The sequence below is a fragment of the Numida meleagris genome, chromosome 13 (assembly GCF_002078875.1).
Source record: "Numida meleagris isolate 19003 breed g44 Domestic line chromosome 13, NumMel1.0, whole genome shotgun sequence".
Classification (NCBI taxonomy): Eukaryota; Metazoa; Chordata; class Aves; order Galliformes; family Numididae; genus Numida; species Numida meleagris.
The window spans coordinates 6,422,714-6,446,169 of record NC_034421.1 but is presented as its reverse complement, the minus strand read 5'-3'; the positions used below and the strand labels follow the sequence as shown (position 1 = coordinate 6,446,169).

Sequence of the window (23,456 nt, the reverse complement as noted above, 5' to 3'; positions counted from 1 at the left end):
CGCGCGCCTGTCCTCCCGCCCCCCGCGCGCCTTTCGCGTGGGCTCGTCCGCAGCGCCGCGCGCGGGCAGCGGGAAGAACCACCCGCGGGGTGGGGGGCGGCAGGTGCACGCGCCCGGCGTGCTGCTCACCGCGACGCGACCGCCTCCCACCGCGGAAGGCCGAGCTCGCAGCGCGATGTGCGCGCGGGCACTGCGTGCCACGAGCACCGTGTTGCAGAGCGGAACGCCACGCAATGACCATGAGCTACAGCCAGGGACACCATGCAGTGACCATGAACACCGTGCTACAGCCAGGGACACCATGCAATGACCATGAACACCGTGCTACAGCCAAGGACACCATGCAATAACCACGAACACCGTGCTACATCCAGGGACACCATGCAATGACCATGAACACCATGCTACAGCCAGGGACACCACAAAATGCTCCTGAGCATCATGCTACAGCTAGGGATGCTGTGCAATGACCACGGGCGCCATGATGCAATCAGGGACACCATGCAATGACCACAAACACCATGCTACAGTCAAAGGTACCATGCAACAACTGTAAGCATGATGTTAGAGCCAGGGACATCATGCAATGACCACGAGCACTGTGCAATGACTGTGAACACCATGCTGTTGCCAGGAATGCCATGCAGTGGCCACGGGAACCACACTGCAGCCATGGGCACTGTGCCACAGTCACAGTGAAAACACTACAATCAGGGTGATTGTGCTGCAGCTTGGGACATCATGCTGCAGCCATCATCACTGAGCAATAGCTATGCACAGCGCTACAGCTGAGGAACATGTGCTACTCCATGCCACAGCTGCAGTCACTGTGCTGTGGCTGAGGTCACCTAGCTGATCATGGCCAGCCTGCTGCAGCAACCACACTGCAGCCGGGACACCTTGCTACAGCTATGGTCACCATGCAGTGGCAAGGTCTATAGCCGGGGCAACCCATGCTGCTGGAGCAGAGGTGCCGTGACCCCGAGCACAAATGGAGACAGATCATCACATGGACCTGGGGCAAGAGGTAGGAACAAAGACTGATGGAGATGCAGCTCCCACTTTGCTTGAGCGGGAAGGGAGAAAATCAGAGCTGCGGGACAGGAAGAGGCCAAGACCCACCCCTTCCCCAGGGAAAAGACAAGGAGAAAAAGGACAGGAAGCTTGCAGAGGAAAACCCTCAATTATTACAAAGGGAGTTTCCCCCCACAGCTCCAGAACCTGCTCCTTAGCTTTCGTAGCACCGTGACGATGATCCCGGTTCCATAGATACCGATACCATGACAACTCTGACATCATCTCTGCTTCGGACAGGAACTGCAGGGAAGGCGCAGGGAGCAGTACGCATGCACGGCTGGCACCGAGCAGGCCTGCAGGCAAGGCTGGGGGCTGCAGGGGCTCCATCACCACCTCCCCCAGACCCGTGCAGCTCTGGGACCTGCGCTGCCGCTGCTGGATCACATGGGGTATGGGTGGAGCAGGCGTGCTAATCCCTTATTGTGCAAAACACTGCAAAAATCAGAGGATTGCCATGTGCCGGGCCACATCTCCAGCTCGCTGGGGCCTTTTGCATCTTTGTGAGTCTTCTTTCTGGCAGGAGGGATCAGGGTTTATTTCTGACTCTCAGCAGGAAAAGCACGATTCAGCCTTTCATTCCTTAATGTCACCAGCTCAGTACAAATCCCATTTTACTATGTAAAAAAGAAGAAAACACCACGCTGAGACCTCCCGCTTTCTTCTGGCAGGATGTCCCATGGAGCTGGCCAGGGCTTTCACCCCAGCACCGATAGCATCACCTGAACTGCAGGTTAAGAACAAAGAACATATTTATTTAAAGGATTATCACAGGTGAGATTTTCAAACAGCTTCAGAAGTTTACAAGCAGCTGTTCCAGTGACCTCAAAAATCATTTTAATGCTTCAGGAAAAAGTCATCTTGTCTCTGTTTGCCCAAGGTTACAGCAGCGCTCCCAGTACCACAGCCCCGCTGCCCAGCTGGGCCATCAGGGCACGTTCTGGACAACACGAAGAACAACAAGACCAGGGTACTGCCTGAATCTGTGTAGTAGCCATCTCTAGTCACCACGTAAACTATATTTCTATTTCACTTCCTACTGCTGCAAATAAGCTCACAGATACAGTGAGACAGCAGCAACAGGCAAAGATACTGGGTCTTGACCACTTCCCTCATCAAATGGGGAAAAAAAACAGCATTTGGAAACGCACTTCCCAGAGTATTCATTCAGCTTTCACAAGTTGGCTGGATTTACTGTTCCCCCCATATTTCAGTGACAGGGAGGAAATGGGGCAGCAAGCAGGCAAGTGCCTGAGATCCGCCCATGTTTTCATTTTACACAAGTTCATTTAAGGGTGGTGCAAAACAAGGGTCTGCCTCATGCTGCCTGCAGTCACAGTGACTTCCTAATCTTTGCCTCAACACACACACACACACACAAAAAAAAAAAAATGTTTTTCATGTGGAGTAAGTACCCAGATGCAATGACCTTGAGGAAACAAGACGAGGGGCCACCTCCTTCCAAACCCATTCAAGTCAGCTCTACCCAGTCAGCGAAGGGCTGGTTTCAGCCAGCTCCACAGAGGTAAGAGTGGCAATGCTTGGTTCAAGGGCGTATGACTGAACGTAACCAACGTATGAAAGCTTACCACCTTGTCAGCTGAATGACCGTAAGCTATGCTAGCACCATTCTGTGAAGCAGAGCGTTATTTGCAAAAATTTCCCAGCAGACTGCTGAGGTTAATGCATCCCGCTCCACAACGCCAGTGCTGCAATTCCTGGGATCAGGACCTGGTCAGAGGGAGTCTGGTAATGGACAAGAAGAGTTAACACAAGTTCTTCCCACAAGACAGATCAGATTTTCTCTGTGGTGGAGGAGAGCAGTGGGATGCCCCACTGCTTTTGCAAACAAAACAGCTGGTTGGCCTCAATTACTACTTTAATAACCCCAAAGAAAAAAAAATGATGTGAAACTGCCCAGTCCTCAGAATAGCTTTGACAATGTATTTGTAGCAAAGCTGCTTCAGCCCAGCAATTCAAATAAGCTGAAAGCAAGCACTCTGCAGCAGCAGCATGGCCCGAGGGAGATAGGCAGGCTTCAGCCATGGTTTACAGCCCATTGATTTCAGCAGTTCCACGAGGCCTGATGCCTTTTATACAGGCGCAGGTGGTAAAAGAGCTTGCCCTTTACATTACTTGAACAGCATGCTTGAAGCAGCCCTTTTGATATATGTTCATTTACTTCTTACTCTGAAATGCTTTGCTTGACATTCATTAGAGTTTGGCTAACATTGCTTCCAGCCATTAGTCTTTAGAAAACAGGACAGCTGATGGAATTATTTTTGAGAGGTGCTTAGTAACTCAGTGTCCAGTAACAGAGAGAACGGACTTCCTGATTATCAACACCTTAGAACTCCATCACTAGAAAGCTACTTCCTGCCCTCCATTCTAAGAGATCAAAAAAATATCTGGAAGACCCCTTATTAGGTGGTTACTCATCCACTTCTGAAATGCGGCCATTTCTGAGGTGGGATTCAGCACTTGCCATGAAAGTACAAACAAAAGCTAAGTATGCTACAAAAAAATGCAGAAAACTTCACTAACTGAAGTCACGAGGGGAAGACCTGGGTAGCAGAATTCGATTAATCAAAATAGCATTTGTTTAGAAGAGGTGTCAGAACTTGCGTAAAAAAACGAACCAGGTTTCCAAATGCTTTCAGTGATGAAGTTGCAGGAGTAGTGTCTTATCTGCTAAACAATTTCTTTGCTTCTCCTCAAAATATTTCATAGCACAAAAGTTTGGGGCTTTCTGCAAATCGGTAATCTAATCTGACTCAGTACCTGGGCTGAACTCTGCTATGTGATGGTGCACAAACGAACTGGGAAGAGCGAGGCAAGAGGGAAATCAGATCCCTAGCTATTTTCCAGACTGACTTCCTTAGGACCTCAACAAGTAGTCACATAGTGTGGGTCTTGGCCAAAAAGTTGACTTTGCTGCTCGTCTTCTGCTACCTGCATGGTGTTGTTACAGCTAAGGAGGTATGGTAATGAGAACAGTGCTGACAGCTACAAGGACACGGGGCAGCCTCTGAATACCTCAAGCCATCCTCTGACATGCACAGCTTCTGCAGTTCTCATTTGAGTTACATTAAGATCTGCTTCTGAAAGAGCTCTCCCAGCTCAGCCATTTTGTTATTATTGTTTCTGCCTGTGTTACACCACAGTGCAACATCCACAGTGCAAGTTCTGAGAAAAAAAAAAGGGCTAGAATGCTTACAAAGTGAAGATAGTATTTGTGGTGGCATACCAAAAATAAGAAATGCTTTCTTGCTTAACTGAACGCAGCAAATATCAAACAGGATCCTTGGATTCTAAAGAAAGATGTAACCTGACATAAAGGAGATTTGTGTGACGGATTAAGATGAGTGATTTTATTACAGGGAACGATCTGGGACCAAGGGCTGTGCAGTGCAAACACTCCAAAATAACCTCCCTCAAAGAGATTGCCATCTAAATACAAAACACAGGCAAATGCTGGTGAAACTGCTATTTTTATCCCCATTTTGCAGACGCTGAAATGTGGCTACAGAAGATGAAGTGACTTACCTGGAGTCTAGCAAGAAGCTTACGGTTAAGAAATAATTCAACTTTTGATTCTGCAGCCACATGCTCTGCTCGCATGGGCCTTCTCATCTATCTCACACATCTTTTACCCTATCTAAGAAGCTTACATGAAGCACAGTTGCAGTATCCACTATTCACGCTACTGTGAGCTAAATGTCTGTGATAGAGGAAGCAGGGAAAGTCTGGCTTTGCCTGGCCAAACTTTGTGTTTGGTAGGAAAGTCCCAGACAAGCACCAGGACTTCAGTTAGAGCTAAAGCTTGGCATTCTGGGTAAAACAGAAGCTTTGAGAGAATGTGTGAAATTGCTACCTGCTGTCTGCTGTAGGAAAGACACCAATTCAACTCAGCTGTTCCCTTTCTTGCAGGACCTCTGCTGAAGGCTGGCCACAGCTGAAGTCAATTGCCTGTAACTTGTGCAATTAGAGAAGAGGTATTGCACATAGCCACTGGTTTGACAAGTAACTGAAGTCACCAAAATCTCCACCCATGACCCACAAAAGGGACTGGAGCAGCTTGCTATTCTAAAGAAGTGCAAGAAAGAAATGGGAAAGTCAACTAAATACACACTTTGTTGCCCTCTACTGTTTACATGGTTAATGTGCAAAGCAAGTTTTCCCTGTAGTTAACACAGACTTGAGATGAACACTGCAGTAACAGACAAGAGAGGCCAAGAAGCATGATGATATGCAATATTTGGGAGAGAAAAATCTAGGGCTAGGAAGAGACTTCTGCATAAGGAGTACTCTAAAGAAAAAACAGCCTGCTCAAGGACAAAGCATAGAAACAGAGGGTACCTTTCAGCAGCAAGCAATGAAGCAATGTCACAGCAGACAGGAGCAGAACTCAGCAAGCCTGAATGCCAGAGACATTGCCTAGACAGTGCTGGATGCTGTGACCCCAGGCAAACATCAGTGCAGCTTTCAGGGCTGGATTAGCCTTCACTAGCCCTGACTGTGAATTCACTGTGCATTGCTGCAAATACCTGAACTGGCAAGGAAGTACCTACGGTGCTCACATACACTTCCTCCCAAGATATGCCAACCCGTGCCAGTGCTCCAGCTGACCCCAGTGCTGACACTGGGGGGGGGGGAGGGAAGCAAACCCCCTGCCCTCTCCAAGCCTGTAAAACTTCAACAGGAAGCAATAACACCCACAACCTGTAGCAGGCTGCAGAAACCTGCAGGCAAAGCCACTCCAGAAAATCTTACTGTAAGTATGAGACTGTATACACCCAACACACTGCAAAGGAACAGCTAATCCCTGGAAAAATGTTAAAGGCATAGTGCTGCTTACGTCAACATCTGTGCTTGCCACTCGCTCAAGCAAATCTGCTTCCCATTCATGAAGACAATCCCCTCGTGGCTCCCTGCTCTTTGCTTTTCGGGGAAAAAGAAATCAGTTATAAGTGGAAACCAGTCCATGAAAACATTAAGTCTTAAGTAAGTGAAGCTGAAAGATTACCTAGGTGCCAATTACATAGCAGCTGTGACCGAGCATGGTCTCACAACCTCCTTAAGCATCACCTGCTCCTGACTGCGCTTTTCTTGCAAGGATTTCTCGGATCGATACGAAGCAGCTTCCCCTCTCCGGCTCTGCACGGAGTGCTATGGAGTGAATTTGCAGCTAAAGACTTCGCCCTCCAGTGGATGACACCCTTAACTGCCATCTCACTCAAATGCACCAAGATTTAAGCTACTACGACTGTACTGCTACCTCCGTTGCTGGTAGAAGCATATCACAAAAAGCATCCTAGCAGTCCCCAGATTAAACTAACAGGCAAGGATCTGGTCTACAAAACCACTGCTGCTTTTTGCAGCTTCGTGGTTTGAAGAGAATTGCCTCAACTCAGAAGCACAACAGAAAAGGATTGGTTGCAGCCCCACCTCGAGTAATCAGTACACACAGGATCACAATTCAGCAGAGCAGTCAAGCTCAGACAAGCCACAGGCACGCAGATGGTTAGACATACCACGGCACCGGGATACCTCTTCCTAGGACTTCATGCAGCAGGGAAGTTAGGAATAAACTCAGTTGCTTTTATTGTTTTCACATTGACAGAAAATATAATTTGAATACAATTATTTTTAAAACTAGATTTAATCAAGTGCATTTAGGAGAGAATTCAATTTTCCCCTTCTTTTTTATGTACATAAACCTTCAATAGAAATTCCATACATACAGTTAAAACGTTAAATGTGTTATAAACGAGCAGCAAAAATATCCTCCCTTGGACAGTCAAGTTCACAGAGATGCTATGTCTGAGGAACAATAAGTCAGAGCTCTTCTGCAAAGCCACAAATATGAGAAAACAGAGCGCAAGCATATATTTTCACCAAATGGCTATTTAGCAAAGTTACAAACTGCCCTAGTAACATCCTGGTAGCCAGAGCTTGTGCCCTCATTATATGGACTCATTCACTGAAGATGATGACTTCAGCTTTAAGACACTTCCCCCATCTCTGCACCACTGTCAGAACAAAACAGTACCTGATGGCAGAAGGAGCTTTTCCTTGCACACAACTCTACCATCTCCTCAAACAACACAATGAGACAAAGGTTCTGTGTTGCCATAGCCACTCTCCCTCATTTTGAGAGGGATACACAATCTTTTTTTCCTTTCCACACCATTAAGATGTGGACAGATGCACCAGCCCTCCTGTATATCACCAACTGCTTGCCGACACAAGGCAACAGCAGGTCGAGGACTTACCAGCAAAGACCAAGCATGCTTGTATAAATAAGTGCAATTCTCTGGCCTAGCTCATTTTTAGTATTAAGATGAAATGGGACAAGGCAGGCGCTTTACCAACCCACTCATTTATGCTGATGCAAATTAGTGAAAAATCTCATTATCTGTTCCATGGGCAATGGAATTGTCACACAGTAGTGGAGTGCAGATTAGAAAGGAAGAATGGCAAGTTTTTCCTTCTGCACAACCAAGTGCAGAAGAAAATGCTTGTCCACATCCCCAGGTACTAAAACTGCCCTGACAGAACTGGGGAACTTAGGCCACGCCTGACAAAGCAAGGGGGTACAGCCTTTTTGTTGGTCTTCCCCCCACTAGTGGCTATGTATTTGGGGAATTGAGTTTTCTTACTGAAAAACAAGAGCTAGGGGCTGGAATTTATTTGTCCATCAACATGCCAATAGGAAAATTTTCTCAGCACTTTTAATAGCCCACATAATGCCATAAGGTAGGAAGTCAGATTGCATACTTCATACAACACTTACCATCACTTTTGTTGATTTTGTGTTTAGGAACACTGATAAATAAAACTTCCCAGAATAACCAGTCCATAAAAATTAGCGTCTTACTGTTTTAACAAGTCCAACTTGAAAAGGCTTCAGTACACCATAAAACACTGAAATGTATTTCCAGGGTTCTGATTGCTTTTCTAAACAGTAAGGGGCCTCATGCAGGAAGGTTTGGGGATCAAAGTTCTCAGATATAGGCTGCCATCACCCTAATACTGTTATAAAAGTACCATTACCATTTCCATGAACCTTTCATTCTATCAGCAAAAGTAAACTTACAAACCTTAGGTACTGCGAGAAATAAGGAAGCTTACTAAAATACACAAGGAAAATCTCAGCAGGAAGTACAGAAGGAAAAAGCCCCCACTGTCACAATTTGTGCAAACTCCTGCAACCTTTCACAGACAAAAAATGCAGTAAGGGCATGAGATCACTATATATTTTAAGAGTTTTAAAGCATTTAGACTTCTTTTTTTTTTTGGGGGGGGGGCTTTATAGAGAAATGCATTTATACTCATTGCAGTATAAATCATTTATGCTATTTCACTGGAAACTGAAATTCACACTTAGGTATCAGTGACATTGATGCAATATAACTGACCCAGGGAAAATGCCACTATAACAGACCAGCTTCTACAGAGGGAATCCTTTGAGCCTTCTGTGCAATAATTCTGTCTAAAGCTGACACCAGTCTTAAGGAAGACTCAAATAATATGAGGGTATTTTAAAGTCCTTTTGTTCTAGAGAGATTTTTATCTCGGTTAAAGCACCAAAATATCAACCAAATCAGTAAGTACCAATCAAGAACTTCAAAATGCAAATGATGCCTCACAAATACTGTATGCTAAACAAATCTGAATATGCTCCATTACAGATATCGCTCTCAGATCATTACAGATATCTTCACAGTTAACAAAAATTCATAGCAGAGTTTAATAGTTATTGGTTTTAAAAGCAAATAGCTCAGCAGAACTTGTCATACTGCTTCTGAATTCAAAGAAAAAGAGGAATCAATTGAAAACATCTGAATTTCACCCAGCTGATACTTCATGATAGTTCTTTTGGTCCTGTTCTAGTCTCCTTTTCTATGATATACTCTTACATGATAAACTGAAACACGTAAATAAAATGAGAAATCAGGTTCCACGATTTTAGTATTTAAATTAAATGTACCTGCTCTCAGACCTTTCAGCAAGTCTAACAATAAGCATCGGAGATCTCTGAAAAAGTTTAAGGGATACAGACAGCACAAAACACAGCAGGAATTTGCCCTATCAGAACAAAATAAGTTAAAATGACAATGAAAAAGATCTATTTCCTAACACATCAGGGTAGTGACTGCAAATAAACATGATATGTCGCAGGGCAGCTCTCTACAGCTGCATGCAGGGAACAGGAATTCAAGTCAAAGATACAAGCAAATGCCCCTACAATAAGGAAATGTAATGAAAAAGTATCCACAAGTTTGTCAAGTAATTCAATTTCACATATTTCTGGCAATTCCTGCACCACATGTAAGGCCTCAGTCCCTCAAACAACACATTTGATACGACCATTTATCAAGGTGCTATTAGGATAAGATTTTCAAATTGGCTTTCAGGATTGGTTCCGCCTTTATTTCCACAAACCATATCAGTCACGCACACACGCGCTCACGCATATTTACTCGCACATCTCTCTGTAGTGACTCAACACCAGAGTGAATCCGTTGGATTTCCAAAGCAGTCTCCTATGGATTAATCACAACTACCATCTTTCCAACCATCTCGCCAGCGCTCATCCACACGAGAGCAGTCAAATTCAGATTTGCCCAGTTTCCTGTTCACTTCATTGTGAAGAAGACATAACCACTGGGAGAAGTTATTTCTGTTGCTAGTATCAGGCTGATTTGTTCGCAATCTGCAAACAGGGAAGAGGAAACAAATGTTACTGCTTTAGTCATCGATTTCAATATCCAAAGCAGGCACGTAGCACACAGACAGCCAGTCTCCATTTCTGTTACCATGAGAGTAGCCCCAAATGGACCCCAGGACAGAGCACACTGTAATAATCAGAGGCTGAACCTCTGCAATAAAATGCTAGTAATTGCAACTGACTTGGTTTCATTCAGTTCCTAGTCTTGTGAACTGTAAAAGACAGAGGAATCAAAAGGCTTGGCCATGATAAACAAGGAGTACTTATGATCATCAGTACACTTATTTTTTTTAAAGAGTCTTAGCAGAGCAATAAATGAAAGATATTGAGCAGGTTTTTTGCCACATGATGCCTGATAATTATGTTTCAAGCCTTTTTTGCATATTCATTATCCAAAAAAAGAAAAAGAAAAGTTCAAATTTTTGAGAAACATGTTGACAGTGACAGGGAAAGAAAACTTTACCCAATACCACAGCTCATTTCAAGTGTTTGCCTCCACTGCTGAGGCTGCAGCTCTTCTGAGATATAATCACACTTGCCTACCAAAACCTGAATCATTTCAAGTCCAGGTTTATTCTACGGCTGTGTGCAAGTCCAGTCTGAACCAGAAAGCCATAAATGGCCTCAGGGAGGCATTGGAGGCAGCACTTGACCCAACAGCACTAGAAAAGGTATTTGCTTTCTGAATAAGTCTTTCTTTGATCTATGCAGGGGAAAAAAACAGTTCGAGTGCCTATAAACCCCAACAGCAGGAAGAGCAAAGATATGCAAATACCCACTGCAGGCCAGCATTTCAGGCCCCTTCAGCAATAACAATGAAAAAAAGCCACGAGACAACTCACCTTTCCCTCAGATCCTCAGCGCAGTGCTCACACGGGTAGAACTTGGAGAAGAGGTGGATGAAGTCCCTCATCTCCTGCTGCTGGGTGCCAGAGGGCCGCTCGGGGTAGTAGGCTGCCATGGTGTGCAGGAAGGCCCAGGTACTGCGGCCCAGCTGCTCGCTGTCCAGGGGGCAGTCGGGGGGCGGCTCCTTCTCCTCCACCGCGGCCTGAGGGAGGGGAGGGAGAGACAGCGCTGTAGGGGCTCGTGGGGGAAAGCATCCCCGTCGCACCCTCGGTGGAGGGACAGCAACGGAGCCCAGTGTCACACGCACGAGGGGGAGAAGATGGAGCCCCCTGGCACCTCCGGGGGGGGGATGCGGAAGGGTGCAGCACCACAGCGGTGGGAGCCAGGAGGGAGGCTCCCTCCTCGCTTGAGCCCCCGGCCCATACCCCGCCTTACCACGCCGCCCCCCGCCGCCTGCTTCCTCTGCTCGCGCAGCCAGCTCTTGAAATCTGTACAGGCCCTGCACGGCTTCTTAGGCTGCTCCCCCGCCCCGGAGCCGGCAGCCCCGGGAGGGACAGTGAAGGGGAAAACGAAAGGACCGCCTTCAGCGCCAGGGAACGGCGTGGAGCCGCGGCCGGGCCGGCCCTCGCTGGGCGCCGCCATCTTGGCGCCGCGGTGCACCGTGGGCCGGGGGTGGCTGTGCCCGCAGCGCGGGGCTGTGCACGCCTTGCCCCGTGAGGGCGGTTTGGGCCCAAAAGTCGTGGTAGCGGCCCTCAAGTTTTTGTCCAACTCATGTGGTAGGTGTGTCTGCCAGCAGGGCGTCCTGCGGCCACGCTCTAAGTTTTTGATGGCGATTTTGAGGATGTAAAGTCAGAGGGCGGCCGAGGATTGCTCTTTTCCTTCTGTTTGGTTCAGTGCTGTTGTGCCCGCAGACAGGTGTCCAGACTCTAGGATGTATATATCCCACCACGAACTCCAAAACACAAAGTCTGTGCCCCTTTCCACTTTTCACCTTTCTGTGTCCTGCAGGCCAAGTAAAAATGCGGTATTCTGTTTAATACCAACACGTGTGGCTGGGATGAAGGTGGGACAAAACAGCAGCTTAAGAAGATTTAAATTCGCTACCTGGGGTAGGATTTTTGACACACACAGCCCTATTCCTGTTCAGTCAGCAGCAGCTTCCCGTGTCCCTTTGAGCAGCTGTGGTGAAGGAGCCCTCCAGAAGCAGAAATGGCTGTACATCTCCACGTGCTGTTCCTTCCTGGATGTTTTGTAGCTGTTTGAAATGCATTTTGAGTCTTTTCCCTGACGTTAAATTAAGTGCTCTTGTGCTGCAGATTCTGCAGTGACGCAATTTGTGTGAAAGAGGCTGGAGAAGTACTGCTTATTTTCAGCTCTTATGCTCTGATGTATTTAACCCAGCACGGTGAAACATTTTTTAGTAGATAACGCATCACAGAAAATGCTTCAAAGACTTACCTTTAGGTTTCAAAAGTTAGTGTGCTCTGTGTGGGAATGGCCCATGTGTTTCCTGGTCTGCACAGTAGTGAGCTGGTGATCCCGATCTCCATCCTCAGGCCTGTCTCTGTTTTTCATATTTGCAATTTCATGAAAACAGTTTGTTGTGGATATTCATGTGGGAGGAAGAAGAAACATGAGCGACTGCAGCTACTGGCTTTGTCTGAAGTTGTAGACAACTATAGATATAAAAATATTTCACACATGAAGGAATGACCTAGTAAAGGAAAAGATATTCTTTGTATTTGTTTTCCTGCATGCCGGTAAATATTTAAATGATGCTGATGACATCATGCTTTTTTCAAATTCTAAAAAAAAAGTATGTTGGTGTCTAGAAGAGACACCATGGGAATTTCCTGTAGTGCTTTACTGCTCAGCCTTCTGGCAATTAAATAGTTGAAGAGATGTTTGTAAGTCAAAGCAGTGTCCTTGATTGGCTGTTAACAGTATGTTTGCTTCCTTGTTAGTGATTTCATTTATTTAGTCAGTTAAAATATAAGCAAGATTGATTTCTATTTGAATGCAAATAGTTCATAAACTGGAAAGAAGCTATCGCCTAAGATGCGATTTGTGCTCTGTGTCGCTCCCCCTTCCCCTTTTCTGGTCGGAGGGAGGAAGAAGAACAGAAACATTGTGATGCTCATATACAAATCACAGTGAGGATATCCACTTTCCTGTCTCTGACTGAATCTAAGTGCAGTGGGGATGAAGCACCCTTGTACTGCCCAGATGAGGCTTCCTCAGCCCCAGTCCAGGCACATGGTGGCATGCAGCAGGCTCTGCTAACAACACACCCCTATCTTCCTTGATGTACCTGTATCTGCAAGACAGGGCTCACCAAAGCCTACTGGATAGATACATCTTCTGAACAGTCCCTCAGTGACTGGAATAGGGGATGTAGTCACGCTAATTACCAGGAAGCGTTGGTAAACCCTGTGCTGGAGAAAAAGTAAAGGGTGTGTTTGTGTTTCTGAGAAGAAGATTGCTGTTTGATGTTCTGCTCTTATCTTGGCATTCACTAAACTGGCTCACGAGCTGGCCGCTGACAGTGAGTGCACAGGGAAGGAATCAGAAGTGGGGCGGTAACGGGAGCTGAGCTGTGTGTGAGGCCAGGCGCGCATCCTGCTGCTTGCCCTCTGGCCAACTGGACTGGGCACCTCCAAGTCTCACACAGGAGTGGGGGCTGAGAGCATCAGCAAGGCAAGAGGGGAGATTCTGAGGAAGGGAGACTCCAAGGAAGGCCAGGCAGCTCTTCTCGCCGCAGTTGGACCCCCAGCTGCAGCAGGGTGCATGTGCATTATGGGTATGGTTACGTCAACAGAAAACCTGCTAATTTTCACAGGTAACTGGTGCGACTAACAGACAGAGGACACAACTCTTGCTGCTATGCTTATGGCCCACTTTCTAGGATGCGAAGGATATGGAAAATTAATACTCAGTCCAGGCTGCCTGCTGGCATGTACTTGTCTCTGTTACTAGATTTTGAGCAGAGAACAGGGAATAATACTTGCAGAGACTTTCACTTCACTTGAGAACCTGAACATCACTGACTTTTCATGAATGTATTTTAAGTGCTTTAGGGAATTTTCACAGAATCCCAGACTGGTTGAGGCTGGAGGCACCTGTGGATCCCTCTGGTCCCACCCTGCTCCAGAGCAGATGCCCAGCATCACGTCCAGAAGAGACTGGACATCTGTCTGGGCATCCACATGCCTCTCAGGACTTACCTTGTGTCTCTCAGGATTGTCGCTGTGTTTTTGGGATGGTTGTGTAGATACTTCCACTTGAATATAACTATTACCCTGCCAGGAAGCTGACACCTGTGCACAGGTAAGGATGTGAGCCTCAAGTCCAACTAGTTAGAAAGACAATGTTAAGAATTAGTCATGCAGTTTACTGAGACCACACAGTGAACTAGGAAATAGCAGCAGAAAAAAACACAATGTGTATTTCTAGGTATATGATTCATTTATATTGAACAGCTTTGCTTGTACACAAGAAACGCACCACTTGCAGAGTTTCACAAGACAGGAACCTGTCTCCTGTTAGCAGGAAGGTGCTAACACCTCACTGCTTCACACCTCACTGCCAGGAACATCAGACGCTGACCACATCTGTCCCAGGATACTGAGATCTGTTCAGAAATGCATTGCACAGGACCAGTGTTCCTGTTCTATCTTCTTCCCCATCCTTCTTGCAGCTCTCCTTGACTTTTGCGTGATTCCTTTCTCCAGAAGAAGGTCAAAGCAAGTGGATAGCAGTAAATCTTAACAGGTGGTAGAGGAAGTGATTTTCCTCGTACAACAGTTATAATGAGTCTGTTGACTCATTAGGGATTAAACCTAATACCAAAGCAACAGTTTGCTTTCCATTAGACTCTTCTATATGCTACGTTGTTGAGTGAGGATTAAACATTGCTTTCCCTGCTTTATGAAAGGGAATAGGAGCACAAAGGTATAGTCTTTACTTTGAAATAAAGATGAGTTTTTAACTTGGGCTCCCAGTGCTGGAGGAAACTCCAGGGAGATAAGTAAGACACTTTGCATATTCTGCTTGTTGATGGCAGTGGGGAATGAGGAAAGAACAACAGAAGGATGAGCATTTCTCTGACTAATCTGTGAGGAACACAATGGTTTTGTCTGTGACCAGATTTTACCACAATTAGTGTGAAGCAAAAATAGATTTTGCCTGCGTGAAGACAGTATTTGTGCACATTGGCTGATCCTTGCTTGTTTCCATTGGGCTGTGCTCCTGAGGATGTTCCCCAAAGGATTCTTGAGGTTCCATCCAACCCTGCAGTGGGTCTCAGCATGTACATGCTGTGCTTTTACCGCAAAAAAAAACATTCACCAGACACCTCTTGTTTCTTTGCCCTAAGAAATGATGCAGGAAACTTTCTCTTACCGTGGGCTTAAGTTTCACCCTTATCCTTCCTGGAAGTTTTGTTCTTGAATCACGTTTTTACCCTTTGCATAACCTTAGGAAAACACACAAGTTTTACAAAGGAGCTATGAAGTTGTTGCAACAGGTGCTCGGTAAATGTCCTGTTGGTATTTTATGGGCTATAAGTACAGTTGAGGAAGGCGGCTTTCTCCCCTGGGCTTGGCGGCTGTGTCCCAAGGGCATTTGAGGGAAAACCAACAAATCTGCACTGTACTTTCACCCTCAGCTGGTGGGTGTGAGGTCTGGGGGTTGCCATGCTGCAGTGGTTTTTACCAACTGGGGCTGGGACTATGCTCCCAGTGACCTGGGAGTGTCTTGACCCTAGTGTGTGGGGACAACAATGGGGGTGTCTCTGGCACCTGCCCGTGGCAGGAGATCAGCCTGCACTGCGGGCAGTTTGCTGTGATCCAAGCAAAAACTCCACTGCTGGGTATTGCAGAATGCATTCTTGGTGCTGGGCAGACCCTGCAAGCTCATCATCTGGACAGAAAGGTCCTGCAGCCCCACTGCATCGGGCTCTGGCTGTTACCCATGCGTGGTCATTACCACAGCTCTTCCTGCTCAATCCCTCCCTGATTATCGTTAAGGAAATCTTCCATGAGGGGGTGAGCCACTGGTGAAGTTCAGCCCTGGGGATGCTGAAGGTCCGTACTGCTGCGCATACTCAAAGTGTCCTGAATTGGATTCAGCTGCCCACTGAAAAATGCCTCATTCTGTGCAGCAGCTGCTGGAGTTAGGAGGAAATCAAATACCTTCTTCTGGATTAAGTACTGTAAAATCTCTCATCCCAGACTTTGTGAATGTCAGACTTCTTATTGTTTATGAGGTGAAGGATGTTATTGTCAACTCCTGCGTTTGATTTTTTTTCCCTTTAATCAAGGTCTGTTTCTCTACTTAATGGAAGTCTAAAACCTCTTTGTACTCTTAAAAACAGCTTTTAGCAGCTGGCCTTTTCATTAGAGGTGTTGATAGGTTATGCGCTATTACAGGTGACCTTCAAGAACAGCAAAGGGCAGGTTTTGATCCTGAAGGTGATGGGGGAGAAGTCTGAGCTCTCATACCAGCGTCACTCCTAGCAAGGGCCCCCCTCTGCCCTGCCCATGGCACAGCACCTTCCTTTTGCTCTCTCTGTCTTGCAGCTGCAGGATCTCAAGTGTGCTTTGAGGACTTTTTCCTCTCTTTGCCTTTCCCTGGTGAGTTTGCACGGGATCAGTGAGTCCAGCAGTTCCTCCTGTGCAGGGCATCTTTTTTTTTCATGCTTATGTATTTGTGAGATGACCACTGCCTGTTGGGCTTTGGAAGCAGCTGCTGCAGAGTTTGAGTTCTGGCTCTCATGGATGTGGGATTGGTTCTGATGATTGTCTCACTCCATCTGTTTGCCCTCCAGTTCAATACACCAATTACAAGTTCTTCCTGGATCATATGAAATGAAAAGGAAATCATACCCTCATTATCTATTTCTCAAGGACATTTTACACATGGAAAGTTGCTCTTGCAACTGAAATATGACAGGGAAAACCCAGGGCTTCTGGACCTTTGTGCAGCCCTGTGGACAGCAGCGAATGAGCTCCCCTCTGTTATCAGATCATGGGCTCTCAGGGGCAGCTGCCCTGGTTTTGCTCCCATGCTCAGGCAGATGCAGAGGTTATCATGGAAAAAAAAAACGTATTTGTGCTCTGCTTTCTCAAAGAGGGACATTCCGCTGCTATATATTACCTGCTATTTGATGGTCTCTTTTGTACCCTGTAAAACGATCAAAGAAAAATTAATTGCTATATCTCAAAAACTGCGTAAATATACATCAATGATGCAATCACAGCGCCTGGTACTTGGTGTCAGTGCTCTCCTTCCTGGCAGTTGCTCCTGCATGCAGTTAATGGTTACACACCTGCAGGTACCAATTCTTGGCAGGATGGTGTGGAAGCAGCAGAAGAGACACAGTAGACACAACTTACTGTTGAGAAGATGTGTGCCCAAGTGAGCCCACACAGGAGTGGAGTTAATGGATTCTTTTTGGGGTGATTTGAGGGTGCTCTCGGAGCAGTACCGTGGGTGCTGGTTTTGCTCATGCTTTGCATTGAGATCCCTGTCACTAAGCAGTCTATCCCAGAACATCAGCTCTCCATGCAATGTGGTGATCGCCAGCCCCAGATGGTGGCAAGCCTCCACGTGGTCTCACCCTGCTGTTGTGGCATTCGGTGATGCTTTCTATGTCTCGCTTCCGCTTTACAGCCACCCCTCTGCATGATTGCACAGAGAGCTTCGAGATGTGGCAGAGCTTTTGGAGTTGTCTAAAACAAGGCCATCACCTACTCTTCGTGTTTTACTGGCAATCGCAGTATTTACAGACACAGGATGAAAATATATCTGAACTTCCTCCAGTGGTCTGGTACGTATACAGAGAGTTCAGATTTTCTGAAGACTTCAATTGTCTCTGGCTTCTCCCATTTAGGGTAAATATGTTTAAACCTTTGCACTTTTGGAAATGCATTGTGCTTTGTGTTTGCTCTGGGCCAGAAAACCAACACAGCGTGTTTTGCTTGGAGTTGGCCATGCAATGGCACCAGCGCGCGTGGCCCCATCCTGAAGCGCAGTTGTGCTGCTAGAGGAGCTGCCACCACCACTGGTGGCTTGCAAATGCTGACAGCCATAAAGAATGACCCCTCTGGATGCAAAGATCTCCTTCTCTCACCACAAATGCCAGCCAGGTTTAACAGCACGTGACTTTGCTGAACCAGCTGCAAGCAGAGATGGAGGATCTGACCCCAGTGCAGCAAGTCTGCCTTGCACTGCAGTCTCCGTGTCACTCTGTCAGCCAGGGAGTGCCTCGGAGAAGGCAGGGAAGGGGTTTTCCCACCAGATGCATGCAAGGGACAGAAGCACGCACTGTACAACTTTTCCTTCCCAAAGGAATACAGGGGTCCAGCAGCAATAGATCAGACTGCACCAGCGCACGTCCTTTGTCCCCACCAGGAACTAGGTCACCCTGCAGGGCAGGGGCAGCATCATGTGTTTTCATGAAACCAAAGCCCTAATCAGCATATTTTCTAGCTGCTCAGAAGTCATATTGTCTGGCTTCCCAAGGTGATTCTGTGTTGGTTGATTGCGATTTTTTTTTTTCTTTTGATAGATGAAAAGTCCTCTGCACCTGTTGCTGAGGGATTTAAGAAGCCTTGCATAATTGGAAAATGAAAGGGAAGGCAGCGCTGAGCCTCTCCATTTGGGCTCCAATAATGATAATGATTCAATTCAGGCTTCATCAAAGTAGGGAGAGCGGGCAGGGCAAGCGGCCAGATCACACAGATGCCACTGGACCAAGCCATAACCTGAGGCACGCCACAGCCACAGGTCAGGGGGAGGACAGCCTTCCAGGGCTGTAATTACCAACCAGGCAGTGCCTGAGGGCAGCAAGGAGCTGTATTGCTGCAATGAAGCCAACCCATCTCCTTTCTCGGCTTTCCCACCAGGCAGGCTGTGCTGCACAGCGCCGGCCATCGCGGCTGACCCATGGCCCTGGGACTCTCCCAGCTGGGGATCTCCACCTCCCTGTGCATTGCTTTGGATGCAGGTGGATGCCCAGGCCTGAGGCAGGACCGCAGGGTGCTTTAGGCTGAGCCCCCATTGCATATTTACACATGAAAAGCTTTGGGATTTCTTCAGTTACACCTCTGGGACCTGTTCAGCCTTTGCTGTGGCAGCATTAGCATCAGCGTCTCCCATTTCTTTCTGAGAGCACACAAATGTGAATAGGGCTACCAGGGCTCCTTTGGAAGTCAAGCACCTTTTACTTACCAGGTAGGAATAATTGGTGAAGTAGAGAGATTTCACACACACAAAATCCTGTCTGATTCGTGCTTTACAGCAATGTTCGTGATCAGCTCTGGGCAGTGCTGTGATCGCAGCCCAAGCTGTCAGGGCCACGGGAGGCTCCCATACGGGTGTTGGTGCAGCAGAGCCATAAATGCATCCATTGATGGAAATGCACCGTGCTGCCTGAGAGCAGCTGCTACTGCTGCCTGGAGAGCTCAGCTGAAACCAAGTGATGATGAACCCAGCGACAACAGAAACCCAGGGATGATACAAACCTAGAAGCGATGAATCTAGGGATGACAAACCGGCCTGGCAGCAGGGACGGGCCATTTACTGGCAGTATTCTCCAAAGGATGCGATAAGATAAGGCGCTTCTCTCCGGCTCCCCGAACTATGCCCCCATCATCTGTATTTGCACATGAAAGGCAGGGGAGCAGGGAAAAGGCATGTGATAATTGCAAAAGGACGGAGTTTTTCCTCGAGCTGCTGGGTGGAGGAGGAAGCAGGGAAGGAGCCGGTGCCCTCCCTCTGGCCCCAGTGTATTTAAGCTGCAGGAGCCCGTGCCTCCAGTTGTGGGACAGGCAGTGCGGGAAGATGAGCCGCTTCCCAGTGGACGTGAAGGCCGTAGGCTTGATGCAGTGCAGAAAGCAGAAGGTATTTTAACCTGATGGTTTTTGTTTCCTTAAATGTTATCTATTTGTAGTTATTTCAGGAGTATGCATGCTCATTATCCTTCAGCATTACTAAAGTGTTATCATCTAGGACACGGGTCCCTTAGACTTGTTTGTAACTGTCCATCTCATAAGAAAATGGTTATCTCGGTCTCCGCTGTTTTCCTCTTCACAATTTCAGAATTTCTGTTTTTAACAGTGTCTGCTCATTTGGGACCCTACAATTAAGGAAATATTTTGGTAGATTTAGTTTTTAATTTCATTTCATTTCTTATATGACAGTCTCTCAGCCCAAAACAAAAACTAAAGCACAGATCCTGGCAAATGCTCATTGCTTGAAAGGATCCAATATTGAGCACCGTGATAAGGATGCATTCCTTTTTCCCTTTTATTTTTCCAGAAGTACATGATGTTCGTGTCCTGGTCAGATCAAAACAACATTCTCATCTACCGGACACTTGAAGAATTTAAGAGATTCCATGTAAGTGAATATCTCCCTGAAAATAATATCCACGTGGTGGGGAGGGAGGAAGGAGCTCAGCATCCCTTCTCACTGCCTCGTCTCGCTTCTAGAAAGAGCTGAAGAGAAAATTCCCCATTGAGAGCGGATCGCTCAGGAGATCTGACCGGACTATACCTAGGTTTAAAGGTAAGGAGGAAAACTCATTGAGGGACCAACAGACAACGACAGAGCTACTGGAAACAGCTGTAATGGATGACATAGACTTTAGTCATTGGCTATCATTGACTTAAAATAGTCTAGAAACACCTGTTTTTGGATGCAAATGCATTTGGTAAATGAGTATTACACTTGTATTGGCTCAGGGCTCCTTGTAACATTTACATATGAACTAAGACAAATTGCAGATATGCAAAAATTTGAACAGGGACTATTTAAAATAAGAAGGAGGCAGAGGCAGGTGTGTATGCTTTGGGCGGGGGTGATAAGTGCGGCACCACGGTGCTCAGGCAGAAGATGCTGCTCTGAACCAGGTCTGCTATTGTCTTGCATCAACTTTGCTCTTGTTATTTTAAAGATGCAAATGGGAAGCAGAGGAAGAGTGGGAAGATAAACAGGTCCCTGGAGCAACTGAAATTGCTGGAAACTTACTCGCAGGAACTGCTGAAACTGGATGCTAAAATCTCCCAGGGTGAAGATGTGATTCAGTTTTTCAAGGCACAAACTCAGGACCTTGATCCTTGCTTTCCTGAAGACAGGTGTGAAATCCTGTTTGTATTTTTTGTTTGCGTATCTCTTCATAAAATAGAAATGTTATAGAACACAGATAGAAGAGAAATACCAGTTACATTTTAGGGCAGAAGAGTAGAGAGATTCTATGGAGATGTTTTCTACTGTTTTGATATCTAAGGTGTTCTTAGCCTTCTAAATAACCATGAGTGTACTGAAATTAATACTTGACGGCCTTCCATGGGAGTTTTCAGTAAACCAACATCGAACTTTGCTTTTCAGTGTTGTGATCATGCCATCAGAAATTGGAGGGGAAAAGAAGAAAGAGGCTCAGCAGCAGCAGCTCTCCATTACGTACCCTCAGGTGTCTCAGAGCTACCGCTGCATCGAAACCTTCGAAACCAAAGACACAAAGAACAAGACTTTCAAAGTTGCTAAGAAGGAAATCGTTGAAGTGTTACTGAAGGACATGACTGGTAGGTTTGATAAGGATCCTTCAATTTCAGGGATGGATGCTGAAAGTCTTCTAGATTGATTTAAGGCTCAGCAAATATTAAGGCTGCGACATCAAGCACGTAGGCGATATTGGTACTTGTGGGGTGCTTACCTGGATTTAGACAGAAGGAAACAAGTGGTCTGTCCTTTTCTAATCGAGGCACGCGTGAGTTTGAGCTGAGACCTAGGGCTTTATTCCCAGCAGAAAGCTTTTCACGCTTTGCGGACCCCAACACACTTGCACGGTGCACTCTGGTCTAGATAGCACTCTGCCAACGCATCAGCACTGAGCTGGTCCATGGAACATCTGCCTTTGGCCCCTGTCTGTGCCCCTATCACTGGGATGTTATTGATCATCTCTCTGCTTTCTGCAGGCTTTACAAACTTTGTTCTGCTGTTTGCTGCAGGGTGGTGGCTTGTGGAAAATGCAGACAAGCAGATAGCCTGGTTCCCAGCCTCGTACCTGGAAGAGATCAATGTTCACAAGGACACCCAGAACGCTGGGAGCTCAGATGAGGAGGGTGAGTCTGTTTCTGCCCCAAGGCAGCAACTCTAGGTTCCAGATCACACCTTGCTCATCCTTCATAAAATGGGTTCTGTAGTCTTCCTAGGCCTGGGGCTGTGCACTTGGGCAAAATTCTTGCCCATCTTCCCTTCTGTAAGACAACGTGGCCTTCCCTTCTCCCCTCAGGCAGCCTGTACTTCGTCATGCGGGCCTATGAGTCGCAGAAAGCAGACGAGCTCTCTCTGAACAAAGGTGTGGTCGTGGAGGTGGTCAGGAGATCTGACAACGGCTGGTGGCTCATCCGGTAAGGAGATTTCTCCAAAGCTGGCTTGAGATGAATATTTTCCCCTTCCTGATGCCCTGTGTGCACACAGGCCTTGTGTGCTCCCTTACCTTCATCCAGGCCAGAAGAGCCCTTCAGTTCAGTGTTGCTTTTTCCCATTCCTCCTCAGCTACAATGGGCGCACAGGCTACATGCCCTCCATGTGCCTCCAGGCCTACAAGAACCCCCACCACAGGCTGCAGACCATCATGGGCCGTGGGCTCCACATCTCCACGCCCAACCTCTGCTCCTCCTTTCCGGCTTCCCAACCCCTGGGAGAGAGCACAGCACAGGATTGCACCTCAGGGGACGGCAGTGACGAGGACATGAGCTCCTTGAGGAGCAGATCACAATCTCTGCCCAGGGTCATCTCCACGCCAGACCTGGAGTCGGACGGCTCCTTGCTCAGCTCAAGCGGTGAGCCCAGCAGTACACCAAGCTGGAAGCCGGGCTTGTCCAGGTCTCTGCCTGAAGTGGAGCAGGCCGTGAGCCCAGTCCTTGGGCACGCCTCAGCCACACGCAGCAGCAAATCTCCACGCCTCACCCACAAGGACAGGAACGACTCAGGCTTCGTGGAGCCATCTGCTGCTGACCTAAGCTCCCTCGCTGACCCAGAGGTGCCCACTGGTCCCCCCAAGGTACCCACGCGCCCCTCAGCCCACGAGATCCTCCAGAGGTGCAGCACAGTCACCAAGCGAGCCCTGCAGCAGTCAGCTGCCTGCCCGCCCCTCCACCCCCTGCCCAGTGCTCACTAGGGCCCCATGCCTCACCCTGCAGGGACCAGTGCTTTCAAGGCTTGCAGAAATAGCTTTGCTGGGTTAATGCTGTAGCTTGCACACCACAGACAGGGAGCTATAAACCAGGGTATACCACTGTTACTAACAGAGCTGCAGGAGGATCCAGCAGCTCCTGTTTAACATAGGTCACTTAGGGTTCAGTTCCCTCCCTTGGGAGGGCACATATTTATCCTGCAACATCATTTATGAAAATGTCATAACTTTCTTGCATTAATCCCTGCACTGTGGCTACCTCACAGCACTGGAAAACAGAGGAGTGAAACCCATAGTTACAGGCATGCGAACAGCATTTATCTGAATCCCTGGAATATATATATATTTAATTTCTATTTCATTTTTTTACTTTAAGGTTACATGAACTTGGGTAGTAGAGAACTGGCCAGCAAAGGTGTTTGTGAATTGGCTGGATCCTCTGAATGGCTGAGGACAAAAGTCATCTGTAGTGCCTAGGAATTTCATCTCTTACCTTGCCTTAGTGACATTCTACAGGCACAGAGATAAAAATGGCTGTAGTACAGATTGTTTGGTGCCTGGGTGGAGTGGCTGAGGCCAGAGCTCACATTTATGAGCAAA

General features: G+C 47.1%; 2 protein-coding genes and 1 long non-coding RNA gene across 5 annotated transcripts; 2 read left to right on the top strand and 1 right to left on the bottom strand.

Annotated features, from left to right (window-relative positions):
- LOC110406115 lies at positions 241–6,734 on the top strand. Its single transcript, XR_002443281.1, has 3 exons — positions 241–1,466; positions 1,746–1,848; positions 5,005–6,734. It is a non-coding gene; the product is annotated as an uncharacterized LOC110406115 (long non-coding RNA).
- GFER (growth factor, augmenter of liver regeneration) lies at positions 6,662–11,385 on the bottom strand. Its single transcript, XM_021412172.1, has 3 exons — positions 11,090–11,385; positions 10,651–10,856; positions 6,662–9,793 (listed from the first exon to the last, which is right to left on the bottom strand). Exons 1-3 carry the CDS (start codon positions 11,294–11,296, stop codon positions 9,631–9,633), a joined length of 576 nt encoding a protein of 191 aa, XP_021267847.1. The 5' UTR covers positions 11,297–11,385; the 3' UTR covers positions 6,662–9,630.
- On the top strand, positions 9,800–23,338 carry NOXO1 (NADPH oxidase organizer 1). Of its 3 annotated transcripts, none has more exons than XM_021412165.1 (9): positions 9,800–10,479; positions 17,327–17,483; positions 19,976–20,056; positions 20,149–20,224; positions 20,613–20,793; positions 21,047–21,240; positions 21,667–21,780; positions 21,951–22,068; positions 22,217–23,338. In XM_021412165.1, the coding sequence occupies exons 3-9, from the start codon at positions 19,982–19,984 to the stop codon at positions 22,839–22,841; spliced, it is 1,383 nt and encodes a 460-aa protein (XP_021267840.1). In that variant the 5' UTR covers positions 9,800–10,479; positions 17,327–17,483; positions 19,976–19,981; the 3' UTR covers positions 22,842–23,338. The 3 variants fall into 3 exon arrangements, with proteins under 3 accessions (XP_021267840.1, XP_021267841.1, XP_021267839.1); XM_021412166.1 differs by lacking the exon at positions 9,800–10,479 and adding an exon at positions 11,347–11,430; XM_021412164.1 differs by lacking the exons at positions 9,800–10,479; positions 17,327–17,483 and adding an exon at positions 17,500–19,558.

Bases quoted from the DNA above. Each gene is read 5' to 3' on its own strand.
- GFER (XM_021412172.1), bottom strand. From the start codon at position 11,296: ATGGCGGCGCCCAGCGAGGGCCGGCCCGGCCGCGGCTCCACGCCGTTC. The intron at 10,857-11,089 runs GTAAGGCGGGGT...CCCCTCCCTCAG, and splicing joins AGGCGGCGGGGGGCGGCGTG to GCCGCGGTGGAGGAGAAGGA. The intron at 9,794-10,650 runs GTGAGTTGTCTC...CCCTGTTTGCAG, and splicing joins GCTGAGGATCTGAGGGAAAG to ATTGCGAACAAATCAGCCTG.
- NOXO1 (XM_021412164.1), top strand. From the start codon at position 19,298: ATGCCCCCATCATCTGTATTTGCACATGAAAGGCAGGGGAGCAGGGAA. The intron at 20,057-20,148 runs GTAAGTGAATAT...TCTCGCTTCTAG, and splicing joins AAGAATTTAAGAGATTCCAT to AAAGAGCTGAAGAGAAAATT. The intron at 22,069-22,216 runs GTAAGGAGATTT...ATTCCTCCTCAG, and splicing joins AACGGCTGGTGGCTCATCCG to CTACAATGGGCGCACAGGCT.